The following is a 14,356-nucleotide window of genomic DNA, read 5'->3' on the forward strand; positions in this document are numbered from 1 at the left end:
TCTGAATTATTAATATATATATCCACCGTCGTGGAAATTTACTCACGGGGTGTTACCACAAAATATTGGTTTCTCTCTTTCTCTCTCTAGATCTCTCATCTCTTTCTCTTGAAAGTTCTTGTGTTCTTCATTCATCAAGTGTGTGTGGATTCGACTTCAATTTGCATCTACATGTAAGGGACAAACTTGGGGGGACAAAATGAAAGGCCTTCAATTAAACTTGACCGACACTGAAAGAGACATTTAATGGCAATAGATTTTTCAACAATTAATTGAGTTAATATTATTGCATCTCGAGTCACTAAAGTCTTTAGCATAATTGGAGTTTAGGGGTTCTAAATGTTAGGTAAAAGAGAAAGTTTTGTTGATAGTGCAGTTCGGGGTGGGGGGAACCAAATGAAAGGCCTTCAATTAAACTTCACTGATACAGAAAGAGACGTTTAGTGGCAATAGATTTTTCAGCATTTAATTGAGTTAACATCATTGCATCTTGAGTCACTAAATTTTTTAGCATGATTGGAGTTTAGAGGTTCTAAATGTTAGGTAAAAGAAAAACTTCTATTGATAGTGCAGTTCAAATCCGCAACTTTTTTGGTTCATATCGTTATCACTGATGAGCCGTTAATTAGTTTTATTAGAGGGTCTACAAGTCAATATACACATATATTTATTTAATTTAATTTTCTAACACAAATACACAAAAAAGCTACTAAGTTCATTCGAATGCGCGAACCCCCGCTTAGCTCTACCTCAATATTAAGAGAATCCTTGTTATAAATACCCATATCTTTTATTCCATAAATAATTATTATTAGAAAATTCTTTATTTGGTTGTAGTATATATATATATATATATAAAAAATTGCATGCATCACCAAAAACTGCAACTCCGAAAAGAAAAAGAAAAAAATAAATAAATAAAATATGGTGAATAATTAGTACCTAATGCAAGTTGTAACAATTAAATTATGATTAGCAGCCACTAAAAGCAAACCCTTGTCTTCTGTGCTGCAAAAAAAAAACAAGAGATTTTCATGAATATATGGAACACACATGGTTTTGATGTAAGATAAAATATTATGTCCAAAGAAATAATGTTGTCAAAATAATATTTTTTTTTCCTTTTCATGTGAATTAAATATACAAGTTGTCTAATATATAATTTAATTGGATTGCTTAAACTAAGTGATTAGTTAGAATATTAGCAACTAGTTGTATTCTAAACACTTATTAAGTAGTTGGAAGTAAATTATGATCGAAGTGATACGTAGTAAAGTGATCATGTGATCATATTCATTGTTTTTTGGGAAAAGGGTCTAATATACCCCTCAACTTTGTCATTTAGAGCTGATATACCCCTTGTTATGAAAGTGGCACATATATACCCCTACTTGTAAACAAATGACTCACATATACCCTTTTCCTCTAACGGAAATGAAAAAAATAATAATTTTAATCTAAATTTTTATTATTTTTTTCTAAAAAATATAATCCCATATGAGTAAATTTAATCCTCGTCAAACATATTTTTTTTTGACTTTTTTTTGTTTCAATGACTAATTTATAATTATTATTTTGATAATCAAATTTATTTATGTTTCACTAATATTCTTGTAAAACTTATTGTAGATAATCAAATTTTTTCTTCAAATACGAAACTAAATTACAATACACACAAAAAAAATAGTTTAATTTTTTATTATTTAAAGTAAGGAATGAAAGAAAAAAATAAAATAAGAATAAGAAATTCAAATAATTATAATAAAAGAAGTGAAAAAATAATTTATGTATGAAAAAAAATAAAATATACCTTGAACTTTGATAGAAGAATCATATATACCCCTAAATAATTTTTGAAAAAAATTACAAGTAATAAATATAAATTTAAAACTAATTTTTTAACTTCCGTTAAATCAAGGGTATATGTGAGCCATTTTGTAACGACAGGGGTATATGTGAGCCGTTTGTATAACGGTAAGGGCATATATGAGCCACTTTTATAACGAGGGGTATATCAGCTCCAAATGACAAAGTTGAGGGGTATATCAGACCGTTTTCCCTTGTTTTTTTCAAAATTGACAACTTGCTAAAAACTAATCAACAATAACAACATACTTCCTCACTAAAAATTAATCAACAATAACAACATACTTCCTCTTATTTCATAATCAAAAGCAAGGGTCCATTAGGAGTTTTTCGCGCAAAAAATTATAATTTAAATTATTTTATAAAAAAAATTGATGTAGTCTCTTAAGATTTTCAGAGCGTAAATTTAAAGTTGAAGCAACTAAAAGTCTGTTTGTATTGGCTTATTTGGTGTATATAACTCAAAATAGTTTTAAAGCAATTTTGTATTGTTTGAACAAAATAAGAAAATAAATTTTAAGTATTCGTTTTGAGACAAAAGCTCTAAGGTAGAAATAAGTTATAAACCCATCCAAACAGGTAATGACAAGAAGTTTAGACATGCGATATGAAATTATGATTTCAAATCAGCGTCTGAATATGCAATTTGGAATCATAATTTCAAGGAAAAACTATATATCTAATTAGACAAACATCTCTACCATGGCTACTAAATCTCATTATACATTAAATAATTATATCATCTCTATAATTACACAAACATATGTATAAGTGAACAAATACATGTGTCAAGATAACTATATTTTCGTTTTTGTCTCTTTCTAAGTATGTATCTATACTCAGACTGAATACATCAAAAATTTGATAAACACTACATGCATTGGACGCATCAGTGCCCTCTTAGAACCAAGTTGTGAGTTGTGATTATACACGGATACATCGGATACTGTGCATATACACTAGATAAATCAATACATAAAATTGATATATACATATGTGCATATTTGATTTTGTATACACATACATGAAATTGTAAAACATAAATAGTAAAACAAAAATACAAAGAAATAGAGGGACAGAGGAGGGAGAGAGGCGAGAGGATAGAGATACATTTGCTATATAAAATGTATCTCGAGGGAAATACATTGTATCTAGAGTCGAGCGAGAGAAAAAAGAGACTAGATACATTCGTTGAATACAATGTATCTAGAAGCAAATAAACTGTATTTAGAGACAACTTAGTAACTATTGAGATTATCGATCTGTACAGTAACTTAGTGTACACCTACGCTATTGTGTTTAATGAAAGACGCTCTAATTTCTAATTTCTAATTCTCAAAAAAAAAAAAAAACCATGATTTAGAATCCAGGATCCCATATCATGATTTCAATTTTCTTACATGTAACACTTACCATAAGTTTTATCAAAAAGTAATACAATATGATTAAAAAAGAATTATAAAAGAAATTTTCTTAAGGATTAAATTAAAAACTAACTTGTTACTTTCTACTTTACAAAATTAAATGGATTTAGAAACTTGTAATCGCAATTCGCAGACATCTACTTGTAAAAAATAATATGAAAATATGTGATTTATCAATGTGAAGCCTCCAAATATTCTGATATCTTATATATAAATTATGATTTGCTAATTTGATAAAAAATTATAAAAAGATTATTTTTTTTTTTTGGTAGTTCCAAAAACTTGGGGTCTTTCACATTTAAAAAAAAAACTTTAGAAAATCAATACTGCATGGTTAAGCAATACTTCAACTTCAAATAACTAGATATCACATGTCCAAGTGAGCCCCAAGAAAAAGATGAGTCAAATGCAATGCTCCTTGACATGGAAGTAAATGGTAGATTTAGTTGGGCTCAAACTGTAAAATTACATTACATAGCAACTAACTAAATTACAATCCTTGACAAATCTGTACATGCATTTCACTTGACTTTAATAAAGTAAAGATGAAGCCTTTTAAATGAAAGGAAAAATACAATATACAAGTCTAGTTTCATTGAAACGTGATGCTAAGACAATTTTATGTATCCAAATGTTTTCCTGTTGAAGCCAATAAAAAAGGAGTCTTCAAGGGAGTGATGTAAATGAAGTGTATCTCATGCTGAGTATAAACTCAAAACTCAAGAGGCGGAGAGGCGGTACCATTGTGGAGATCACTAAGTACAGTTCTGTACGAGAGCCTCAGTGAACAAATGAAACATCGCAGCGGTATTCCATCTAACATGTCAACATTCAAAAACAAAGAAAGAAATACATGGCAACTTGTAACTTATGGTACATTACAACAGACAGGCAATCAAAGCTTTCAACATTACACCTATAATTTATGTCTATCATGAATAAGCTAGTTGAAAACAAATATCCACGAAAGTCGGTAGATATGCCTAATGGAAAAGAAAGAATCACGTCAGAAAATAAGGTTATCATTCTGAAAATATAGGACCTCAAGTAAAAATATTGATGTATTTTTGGGATTGTATGCCAGGAGGAGGTTCTGAATGTCCACCTAACCTAATCTACGGGTGGATCATGTTGAACTGGAACCTGGAAAGCTGTTGAGGAATCGTGGATATCACAGGTCCATATCTCTGCAATGAGTCAAAAATAGAATCATTAAAATGATAAAACTGTATCAAAGATGGTTTAAAAAAATGGTGTGGGTTACGGGCACATGAGACGGCCACCAGTCGGCACAACACCGACTGCTAAAGGACTTTTAGGCACTCTACTTGGGAAAATATCTTAAGATGCAACAGAGAAATTAATGATTATAATTCATACCTGAACATTGTCATAAAGTTCAAACAATGGCACTGCAAGAAGCTTCAGATTTTTTGGGACAGCAAAGTACTCTCTTTCAGATAGATGAACAACAAAGAGCTTCTTACACTCCTGCATAGCCCACGGAAATAATTAAGAAGAATCACTTACCAAAAGAGAAACTAAGTAGGCATTTGGCCATGCGATTTCATCTCAAGATAAGAAATCAACATTTGGACGTGCGATTTCACGCTGATTTCATCTAATAACTTCATATCATGAGATAGAATCTAAAAGTTCTCCAAAAATCATGATTTGGGAATTTCAAATCATGATATGAGATTTTTCAAATACAAAAATTGATCCACAAGTTTATATTTTGTAAAAATAACCCCCACATTTGATTATATATATATATATATATACACACACACACACACACACACACACACACACACACACACTAGTCATTTGCTTCATAAATAAATCAAATTTATAATTCATATGATTACTTTTTAAACCGTTTATATCTCATATAACGATTATTCTCTCCAATATAAAATTATTTTCCGTTCAAATCACTTCTTAGTTTACCATTTATATTCACCAAATTCATTATTTTTTAAATCAAATTTATTGAATAATGATATCATTATATTGAGTGGACAAGACTAATCACAGTAGCATTAATTGCAAAAATAATTTCCTCAGCTACTAACAACTTGAACACTACAACTTCAGTTCAATTTTTTTTAAAATTAAATTAAGGTTTGATCAATAAATGTTGTATTTTTAGAATAGTTTTATTTAATGTGATTTTAAATAACTTCTGTTTATTTGGTAAGATTGTATAAACAATTGGGACAATTTTGATAGTTTTTATAACTTATGGAGTTTTTATGTTTATGAGAAAACATAAAAAGTTCAAATCGTATGTCCAAACAAAACTTCAACTTCATTTCATAATCCCATATCATGATTTCATATCGCATGACCAAACGGAAGGCTCTACTTGGAATAATATGGTGATTTATCTTTGATTTCGTTATTAAAATTAGGGGCGGGAAAATTAGCCCATAAAAAGATGACTCATTTTTTGACTCAGCCTTTGCCCACCCAATTCAACTCATCTAAAACTGGGCTGACATGTACCCCAAATAGACCTATGAGAAACTTTGTCAAAGAAATTTCAAAAGGACCTTTTTTGTTTGATATTTTAAATATAATGATAATAAAGCAGAAGAAGTGCATTAGATACTTAACAGAACACACATAGAAATAAATCATAGAACTTGGCAAGTTAGATGACCCATTTTCTATGTTGCTCAGACTCTTTCAATAATGTCAAGGGGTGCGTGTGGGATTCGCCAAAAGTAGTGTATTTTTGGAGAATCAGACACAGGTGCGGCATAGAAAGAAAATGGTAACCCCCCCCCCAAAAAAAAAAAAAAAAAGAGACGCGATTAGGCATATTAAAAAAACTTTTATGATACTGTACCTTGGGTTTTGTTATGTGTGGAGGACAATATGGATACATTATGGTTTCAAAATTTGGCCTCCACCAGATGGCCACACACTCACCTACCTGCATTGGAGAAGCCAGATCACAGCAAAAGGCATTATCTAGTATAAGAGAAGAAAAATAGATAAAAAAAACTTGAATAACTATCAATGGGTTGATAAACATTACCTTACAGGAAGCTATGAAAGCTTGTAAAGAGAGTAAAAGTATTTAAAAACAAAATCTGCTTGCATAATGCACTTAGCCACTTACAGAGGATGGTATTTTTCAGACGAAACAGGTCAACAACAACGAGACCAACTATTCTCCATTAAAAAAATAACACATTAACTGACTCACAGCCATGACAATGTAATCTCGACTTTAATCAGATTTGTTGCGTATTTAAAAACAGAATTCTCTTGCATAATGCACCTAGACACTTAGAGAGAACAATCTTTTTCAGACAGAACAGGTCAACAACGAGTCCAGTAAAATAATTTTTTATGCTATTTGTGTAGCTGCTAAATCAAACAGAAATGATAGGCGACCAGTTTTCGGATGCAAAATCAAGTTACGGTTCGCTGTTCACATTTATACCATTCCACAGATGCCCGCGATCATCCTAATTCCATTTCTACCACATCATAAGATATATGGTTTGAATAAACAGTCATGAAATGGAGAATGTTAAATACCTTCAGCCCACCTACTTTAGATTTAAACCAATGAGGACTCCCCAAGGGACGACTGTCATATGATGCGAAACTCGGTAGATAAAAATACCTTCAGCCCACCTGCTTTAGATTTGAACCACTGAGGACTCCCCAAGGGACGACTGTCATATGATGCAAAACTCAGTAAATAAAAATACCTTCAGCCCACCTACTTTATGTTTAAACCACCGAGGACTCCCCAAGGAACAACTGTCGTATGGGCCGAAACTCAATAGAGATGCCCCACCCATCTACGCTTCTCCACTTTCATACAAGGTGTTTGCAAGCGACAGAGTTCGAGATCATGACATAGGGCTAATTCACCTATCATGTGTTGCACTCTTACAGCTATAAGCCATGGGTGCCCTACACCCCACCCTTTTTTCCCCTATATCTTCCGCATATGACAGTGGGAAAAGACTCACAATACTTCCTGATAATAATGGGGTTGCATCATGGATCAACTCTGAGCCTGTTCTTATTTGCTTTGGTGATGAATGAATTGACAAAACATATTCAAGGGGAGATGTCATGGTGTATGTTATTTGCAGATAACATAGTATTGATCGAAGAGACTGGCGTCTAAGTTTATGATAAGTTGGAGGGTTGGATACGAACCCTGGAGTCTAAGGGATTTAGGTTGAGCAGTAGTAAGACAAAGTATTGGAAGTACAAGATTAGTGACGAGAGTCACATAGCAGATGCAGAAATGAGGACTGATACAGAAGTCATCCCCAACAAAGGGAGTTTCAAGTATCTTGGGTCAATAATCAAAAGAAATGAGGAGACTGACAATGATGTTACACATCGCATTTAAGTAAGGTGAATGAACTAAACATTATGCTACAACAAATCTTGGATTTGAATAAAAAAAAAAGGAACTGAAAAAATGCTTCCAGGCACTCAGATCGAGAAGAGCTTTTTCTTATCCTGCCTTCAGTCAACTTTAGATCTTTCCTTTTTGGGGGGTCCTATTCCGGGAGATAGCTGGAGTTAATGCACTAGGGGAAAACAACATATACTACAATGTTGGTTTCAAATCATACGAGATCACTAAAACCTACAAGCTGGACGTTTCGGTCACTTTCAGAGTAGAGAAAGAGAAAACAGAGGTTGGGGCCTTTGAACCTGTGGGTAATCAGAAGCAGAGACTTATTTTGATGAAAGGCTCTACTTTAGGAGAGAGTAGGACAAGTGGAATAGGTCTGTCCCTATGAAATAGTTGCATCCTGAATTGTTCATTTTGTGCGAACATCAACAAGCCACTGTGGCTACAATGTGGACTGGACAAGGATGGAGTTTGTTCTTAAGGAGGAACTTTCATGACTGGGAGATAGACAAAGTGGCAAAAATTCAATTCAGCAACCTCAGTAGGTTATTTCAGCAACCTCACTGAAAAGAAGGACTTATTGGTTTTGGCAGAATGATACCAAAGATCAATTCTCAATAAATTCAATTTATAAGGAACTCAACAAGAACATTGGACAGGAGACAGAATGGCCATGGAAGATGATATGGAAACCAAAAGACCTTCATGTTGTTATTGACAAAAGAAGTAGTTTTGACTCATTAAAATCTAAAGAAAAGAGGTTATAAGTTAGTTTCTACATGTACTTTATGTGGAGAACATGTTGAGTTAGTTTCTACATGTACTTTAAGTGGAGAACATGTTGAGACAATTAACCATCTTTTTTTGCATTGTACAAGGACAGATGTTCATTTGACAGAAGGGGATAAGATAGGTGAAACCAAAGAGCATTAAAGGAGTACTAAGCAGCCGGAATAGAGATGGCAATGCTTTTGATAAGGAGAAGAGGTCCCAGCATGTATTTTTTGGACAATTTGGAAAGAAAAACAACAGAAGTTTTAAAAAATGGCTAAATAGCTTACAGAAGATCAAGATGAATTGCATAGCTCTCTATTTTTGGGGTAAACAATATATATTAAGAATGTTTACTCGGTAAGTTGTAATACTTTTTGAAGGGGAACTGCACTTTTGTTGAAGTATACTTGTGGAGATATAGACTAAAATTACCAGGTTCAAAAAGAAAAAAAAAAGGTGGACGAAATGAAGGCTGGCATTTGGTGTGTTGTGTGAAAGGAATGTGCCTCCACGACTTAAATGTAAGTTTTACAAAGGTGGTGATTAGACCAGCTATGTTCATCTAGAAGAAGAGAGTAGCGAAAATGAGGATGCATACTGAGAGATATATGATAAGAACAAGGATATTTAGGTCAAGGCGAGAGTAGCCTCTTGTGGACGATGAGGGAGCAAGACTAAGGTGGTTTAAGTAAGCAAAAAAGAGATGCTCTATTGGCCCCAGTAAGGTGCAACGTGCAACGTGCAAGGTGCAAGGTGTAAGGTGTAAGGTGTAAGGTGTGAAAGATTGACTATGGTGGGTATGAAGAGAGGTATAGGTAGGCTGATGAAGTATTCTAGAGAAGTGATTAGACATGACATGACTCACCTACAGCTTACCGAGGACATGGCCCTGGATAGGAGGGTATGGAGGCTAGGAATCGGGATAGAAGGCTAGTAGGTAGTCGAGCGTTGTCTAGTTTTCTCACCCGTAATACTATTACTACTTTTCTTATATCTTATTTTGCGATTCTTTATTACCACTTGCTGTTTCCCTTTCTTCGATTATCAAATTATTTGTTGTCTCTATTGTTCTTTTCTCTATTAATTTATCATGGCTTTTTTACTCCTATATGTCCTTTTCATCACCTGCTTAGAATTGTTTTACTTGAGTCAAGGGTTGTTGAAATCAGCCTCCCTAGTTTCACAAGGTAGGAGTGGTTTGCATACACACGACCTTCCCCAGACCCCACTTGTGGGATTACACTGGATATGTAGTTGTATATTTCTCCCACTTAAAAGAAAAGAAACCACCAAAAGGCGCAACGCTTACAAGCATACCTGCCAATTTGGCTGAATGCCAGGAGAATTAGCTGCAAGTTTACTAGACAGTTTCCTTTTCAAACCTTCGATTTCTGCACAAAAAGAAAAATAGAAAGCAGAAATGCTAGTATCCCGTGTCGAAGCTTAGAAAAAAAATTGTGAAATCCAGTGAAAATCATAAGAAAAACATACCGTTCTCTCCTGGTTTCAAACGTCCACCTGGAAGTTTGCAGAATGTGTTCCCAATTTGCAATAGAAGAATGTGAGGATGATTGTGTTCTTGTACCTGTGAATCCAAACCAGAGGATTTACACGTCAAATCCAACTCCAAAATTACAAAACCAGCCTTTTTTGTTTTGAAGTAAGAATGCTATTAACAAACGGCATTAACTAGCCCATATACAAGAAGTATACCGAAAAGTAGAAAATATCACATACATGGTTTCTTATGAAAGCCACCTAATCATCTACTTCTAACTAACCGACTTGAACAATTTGTGCCAAATTTAGTCAATTACTAGGTATATATCCCCTCTTGTATTTTTTTTTATAGAGTACCAAATTTCATTAGAGAAGGGCAAAAACTTGCCCGTACAAGAAGTATACCAACATTAGAAAGCCTTACAAGATAACTTCTTGTATTAAAATAGATTTTGTATGAATTATCTTTTGAAACAACTGAAAGAAGAAACAACCTACTCCTCTTACAACTATAAACAGTTCAAAATACAGTTGAAACCTAAGTTGCTTGAGGCCTATTATTTTTCCTCCCATTAAGAGAGCTTGAGAGCCATTGATCGAATAGAACAAAGTTGTAAGGAAGCAGGGATTAAGCTGATTGTTGAGATGGGTGATATATGTAATGTGACTGTTGAACAGAAAATAAAGGTCTAGTTGAAGAAGAAAACATGAGCACACATGTAGTAATGTAATCGAAACTAGTTAGTAGCTTACGACTCATAAATCATAGCTCTATAAATGCTGAGGAAATTGATCTCCCTTATATTAACATAACCTTTTTTTTTTGGGTAAGGCTTAAAAAAAATGATAACCGTCCACAAGATACCAGCCACCTCTCCCTTTATATTAACAGGGCTTTTTTTTGGGGGTAAGCTTAATATTAGCAAAGCCTTTAAATAGCTTTTCCCTGTTTCAACTTTCAATAATTGCCAAGAAGACTGGCTGTTGGTCTGACCCATTTTTTTTCCATTTGAAATATGTTAAAAGTTAATCAGTTTTGTGTGGACATCTTTTGATCAGAATTAGGAGTTCAATAATCAGGCTGAACTAGGACATCTTCCAAGTAGTTCAAGACATAGAAGTTTCTCTTGTAAGAAATGAGAGCATTTGTTCTATCTGACACTCTCTTCTTCTTATAGTTGAGATCTCTCATCTCGTGAATTTCTCCATTACTTGTTTCTTAATGTTGTAAATCCTAATTCTGCGACATTTTATCATCTGCAAGCACCCTGACCCAGTATCCTCTAAAGTGAACAGATCTCCAGCAGCTTTAAAAGTTCTAGGTATGTAATCGGCCTAAAATTAAATGTCTAGTACCCAACTTTTCATACATCTGAAACCAGGAACTGTAACACTACATAGAGAGTTTCTAATTTCCTTTCCTTTTTACAGATAAGGAACACTATATGGAGTAGTATTCTATGTAACTTCTCTTATTATAAACATTTTCAGTAAATAGCTAAAGATGATGAAGAAGCAAGCTATATAAGACATTAAATGGAAGCCAGTTCAATGAATAAAGTGTCCTCAGTTAATAGCTGTACTGACTAAGACAGTTGAAGAAACAAAGGTCAATGTCCAGTAACCACAGTCCAATCCAACGAACAAAGCGGAAGAACTCCAAGTAAAGACATTTGATTCTTCTTCTCCCCATTAAGTCTTATAAAAAAACAGTTTTCCTAAAAAGATCTTTTTCCCCAATTGAACTGAACTCATTGAGAAATTTATATCGCTTCACTATTTACTTAACCTCTCTCCTGAGAGAACTTCTCCACGTACTCCTCCTATATTCCACTTTATATGATACTTGGCATTTAGGAAATCATTCAGCTTTGTCCTAGACCACAACCTTTTTGTGCATTGTTTAATTTTCAAATAAATAAATATGTAACCTACACTACCTTTTAATATAATTTCTAAATATCAAAATTTATTTCAATAAGAGTAAGAAATTGATGTTTGAATTTAAACTGAAAATTAGAAGTTTGGTCTTGGTGCTCTAGACCCCCCCCCCTCCCCCCCTCAATTCTTTTCTAAATGAAGGGAGTAACATCTATGAGATTATAATGAAATATTTGTCAGAAGATTCGAAGATGGTAAATGAAACTAGAGAGGGAGAGAGAGGTCTACTGAATCAGTCTACTCCCCTTTAGAATGGTTATGCTTATAAAGAGGCCAAGAGCACCTGAAGAAATGGAAAAGCAACTATCATGATAGCGAATTCTTATGAGCGGTAGTTGTTGTTTTGGAACTGGTAACTTTGATTGGTTGTTGAACTGATGTGATGAAATGTAACTATTCATGGATAAATACATGTAAAGATTTTTTCTACAACACAGGAAACAGATTTGAAAGTACATGATATTTACCACAAAGGAGCTACAAAAATGGCAGCTCGTGAAAATGAAGAAATATTACAAAACAGAGTGGAAATTTAGTTTCAATTCTGACTCTTGTTTTCTTAGACAAAGAAAATCTTGGAAAGATCATGGAAGAATCATACACTTCAAGCATGGATATTTGCTTAGACATACATCTCAAAAATCTTATGCAAACAATTGCATTGTGCAAGAGCTTTGAGAGTGCCGAACGCTCCCTTTTTCTACACGTGATGACAATCATGACTCATGTCGGAGAAAAAATTAGACTAAACTAGGAAAAAAGATCTTAATATCAACTAAACTAAAAAGCACATTCACTGCATCAAAACCAATATTCGAATCAAACATATTTGGATCTAATTTATTGCAGCTTAACAACAGCTAATGAGTTCTAGCAACTAGATGTGGCAAAACAAACAAAAATAGTAACAATTTAGATCAAACTGAACAAGGTAAGACCAGAAGATGATCATTTTGCTAAGATGGAAACAGGAGCATAATATAAGTTGAAATAGAGGATGCAAAAGCATACCAATAGAATTCCTTCAACGCTAGTCCTCATGCCCTCCTTCGTATAGCTGCAAAACCAATCACAAACAACAGGTTGTTAAATTCCAAAAAAGGAGAAACTTTTTTATAGCGGCTTAAGTGTAGTAACCTAAATACTAGCAATGACCAGTGTGATCCAGTTTCGGAAGGGTTTTACCTAGGGTTTAAGGAACTTTGATCTACTTAACTACCTGGAAGAATCAATGAGAATTTCAATTACAAAAAAGTAAACGAAAAATAGAAGAAACTATACTTGACTTTCATACGAGCAAGGCGATCGGCGACGGAGGTGTCTTTTTCCATTTTGGGCTCCTTGGTACCAAATGTATAGCTGGACAGTGGGTATGTGTTGACAACTGAAGTTGTTACCATTTTCTTTCTATGCAAATGACGAGGTTTTCACCCAACCTTCCTCTCGGGAATTAGATATCGCCGGCGGGAGAACTGAAGCAGAGACGATGGGTGGGTGTTCACCGGAAGAATATTTGTATTTTCAGATTTTCCCTCTTGCCGTTGATGGGATGCTTCTGGACTTTGACGGACTACTTAGAAGATTGGAGAGAAAATTTCATAAATAGTCCCCTTGATCTTAAGTATATGTCTAAAATTACCACATTTTATTATATTTTTGTTGGATATAGACTATAGTCCTTCAATTATTTAAAAATTTATCAAAGTTATTCTCTTTACTCGTATATTTATCAAAATTTTAGTCTCTTTAACTATATATTTATCAATATTATTTTTTTAAGTATTTAAAAATTTATTAGATTTGTTATAAAACTATAGAATAAGAAGAAGAAACTAGAGAGAAAAGAAGAGAAAACTTGTTATTTCTCTTGATGAATATTCAGGATTCATAGATCTTTCTCAAATCTTATTTACAATGAAGGAAAACCCTTTATTTATACGGAAAACCTTACTTGGTCCCCAAGTAGGATTCCTAACCATATCCTACAAGGACTCCACATAATTAGACATTCACTATAATACAAATTGTTTATAACACTCCCCCTTGAATGTCGGTAGATTATGTGCCTCGTTAAAACCTTACTAGATAAAACCCAGTGGGAAAAAATCTAGTGAAGGAAAAAGAGTACACATATCTAATAATACGCATTATGGAGGCCTCATTAAAAACCTTACAAGGTAAACCCAGTGGGACAAAACCTTGTGAGGAAAAAAGAGTACATCGCGTATTAACTCTCCCTAATGACAACATCAATTCAGAGACTAGAATCTTCGTTTTCCAAGCTTGTGCACCATCTTCTTGAAAGTTATAGTTGGTAAAGACTTGATGAATAAATCAACAATAATGTTACTTGAACATACCTCTTGCATGTTGATATCACTATTCTTGGGATCCCATGAGTGTAGAAAAATCTTGACGAAATATGCTTTCTTCTATCTGCTTTTAT

At 33.5% G+C, this 14,356-nt stretch overlaps 1 protein-coding gene across 1 annotated transcript; it reads right to left on the reverse strand.

Moving 5' to 3' along the window:
- Positions 1 to 4,074: 4,074 nt before the first annotated feature.
- LOC107015147 (pre-mRNA cleavage factor Im 25 kDa subunit 2) lies at positions 4,075 to 13,520 on the reverse strand. Its single transcript, XM_015215328.2, has 7 exons — positions 13,192 to 13,520; positions 12,922 to 12,967; positions 9,961 to 10,054; positions 9,787 to 9,860; positions 6,148 to 6,234; positions 4,671 to 4,781; positions 4,075 to 4,477 (listed from the first exon to the last, which is right to left on the reverse strand). The coding sequence occupies exons 1-7, from the start codon at positions 13,308 to 13,310 to the stop codon at positions 4,406 to 4,408; spliced, it is 603 nt and encodes a 200-aa protein (XP_015070814.1). The 5' UTR covers positions 13,311 to 13,520; the 3' UTR covers positions 4,075 to 4,405.
- Between the last annotated feature and the right edge of the window lie 836 nt (positions 13,521 to 14,356).

This window comes from Solanum pennellii, chromosome 3 (genome assembly GCF_001406875.1).
Source record: "Solanum pennellii chromosome 3, SPENNV200".
NCBI classification, from domain to species: domain Eukaryota; kingdom Viridiplantae; phylum Streptophyta; class Magnoliopsida; order Solanales; family Solanaceae; genus Solanum; species Solanum pennellii.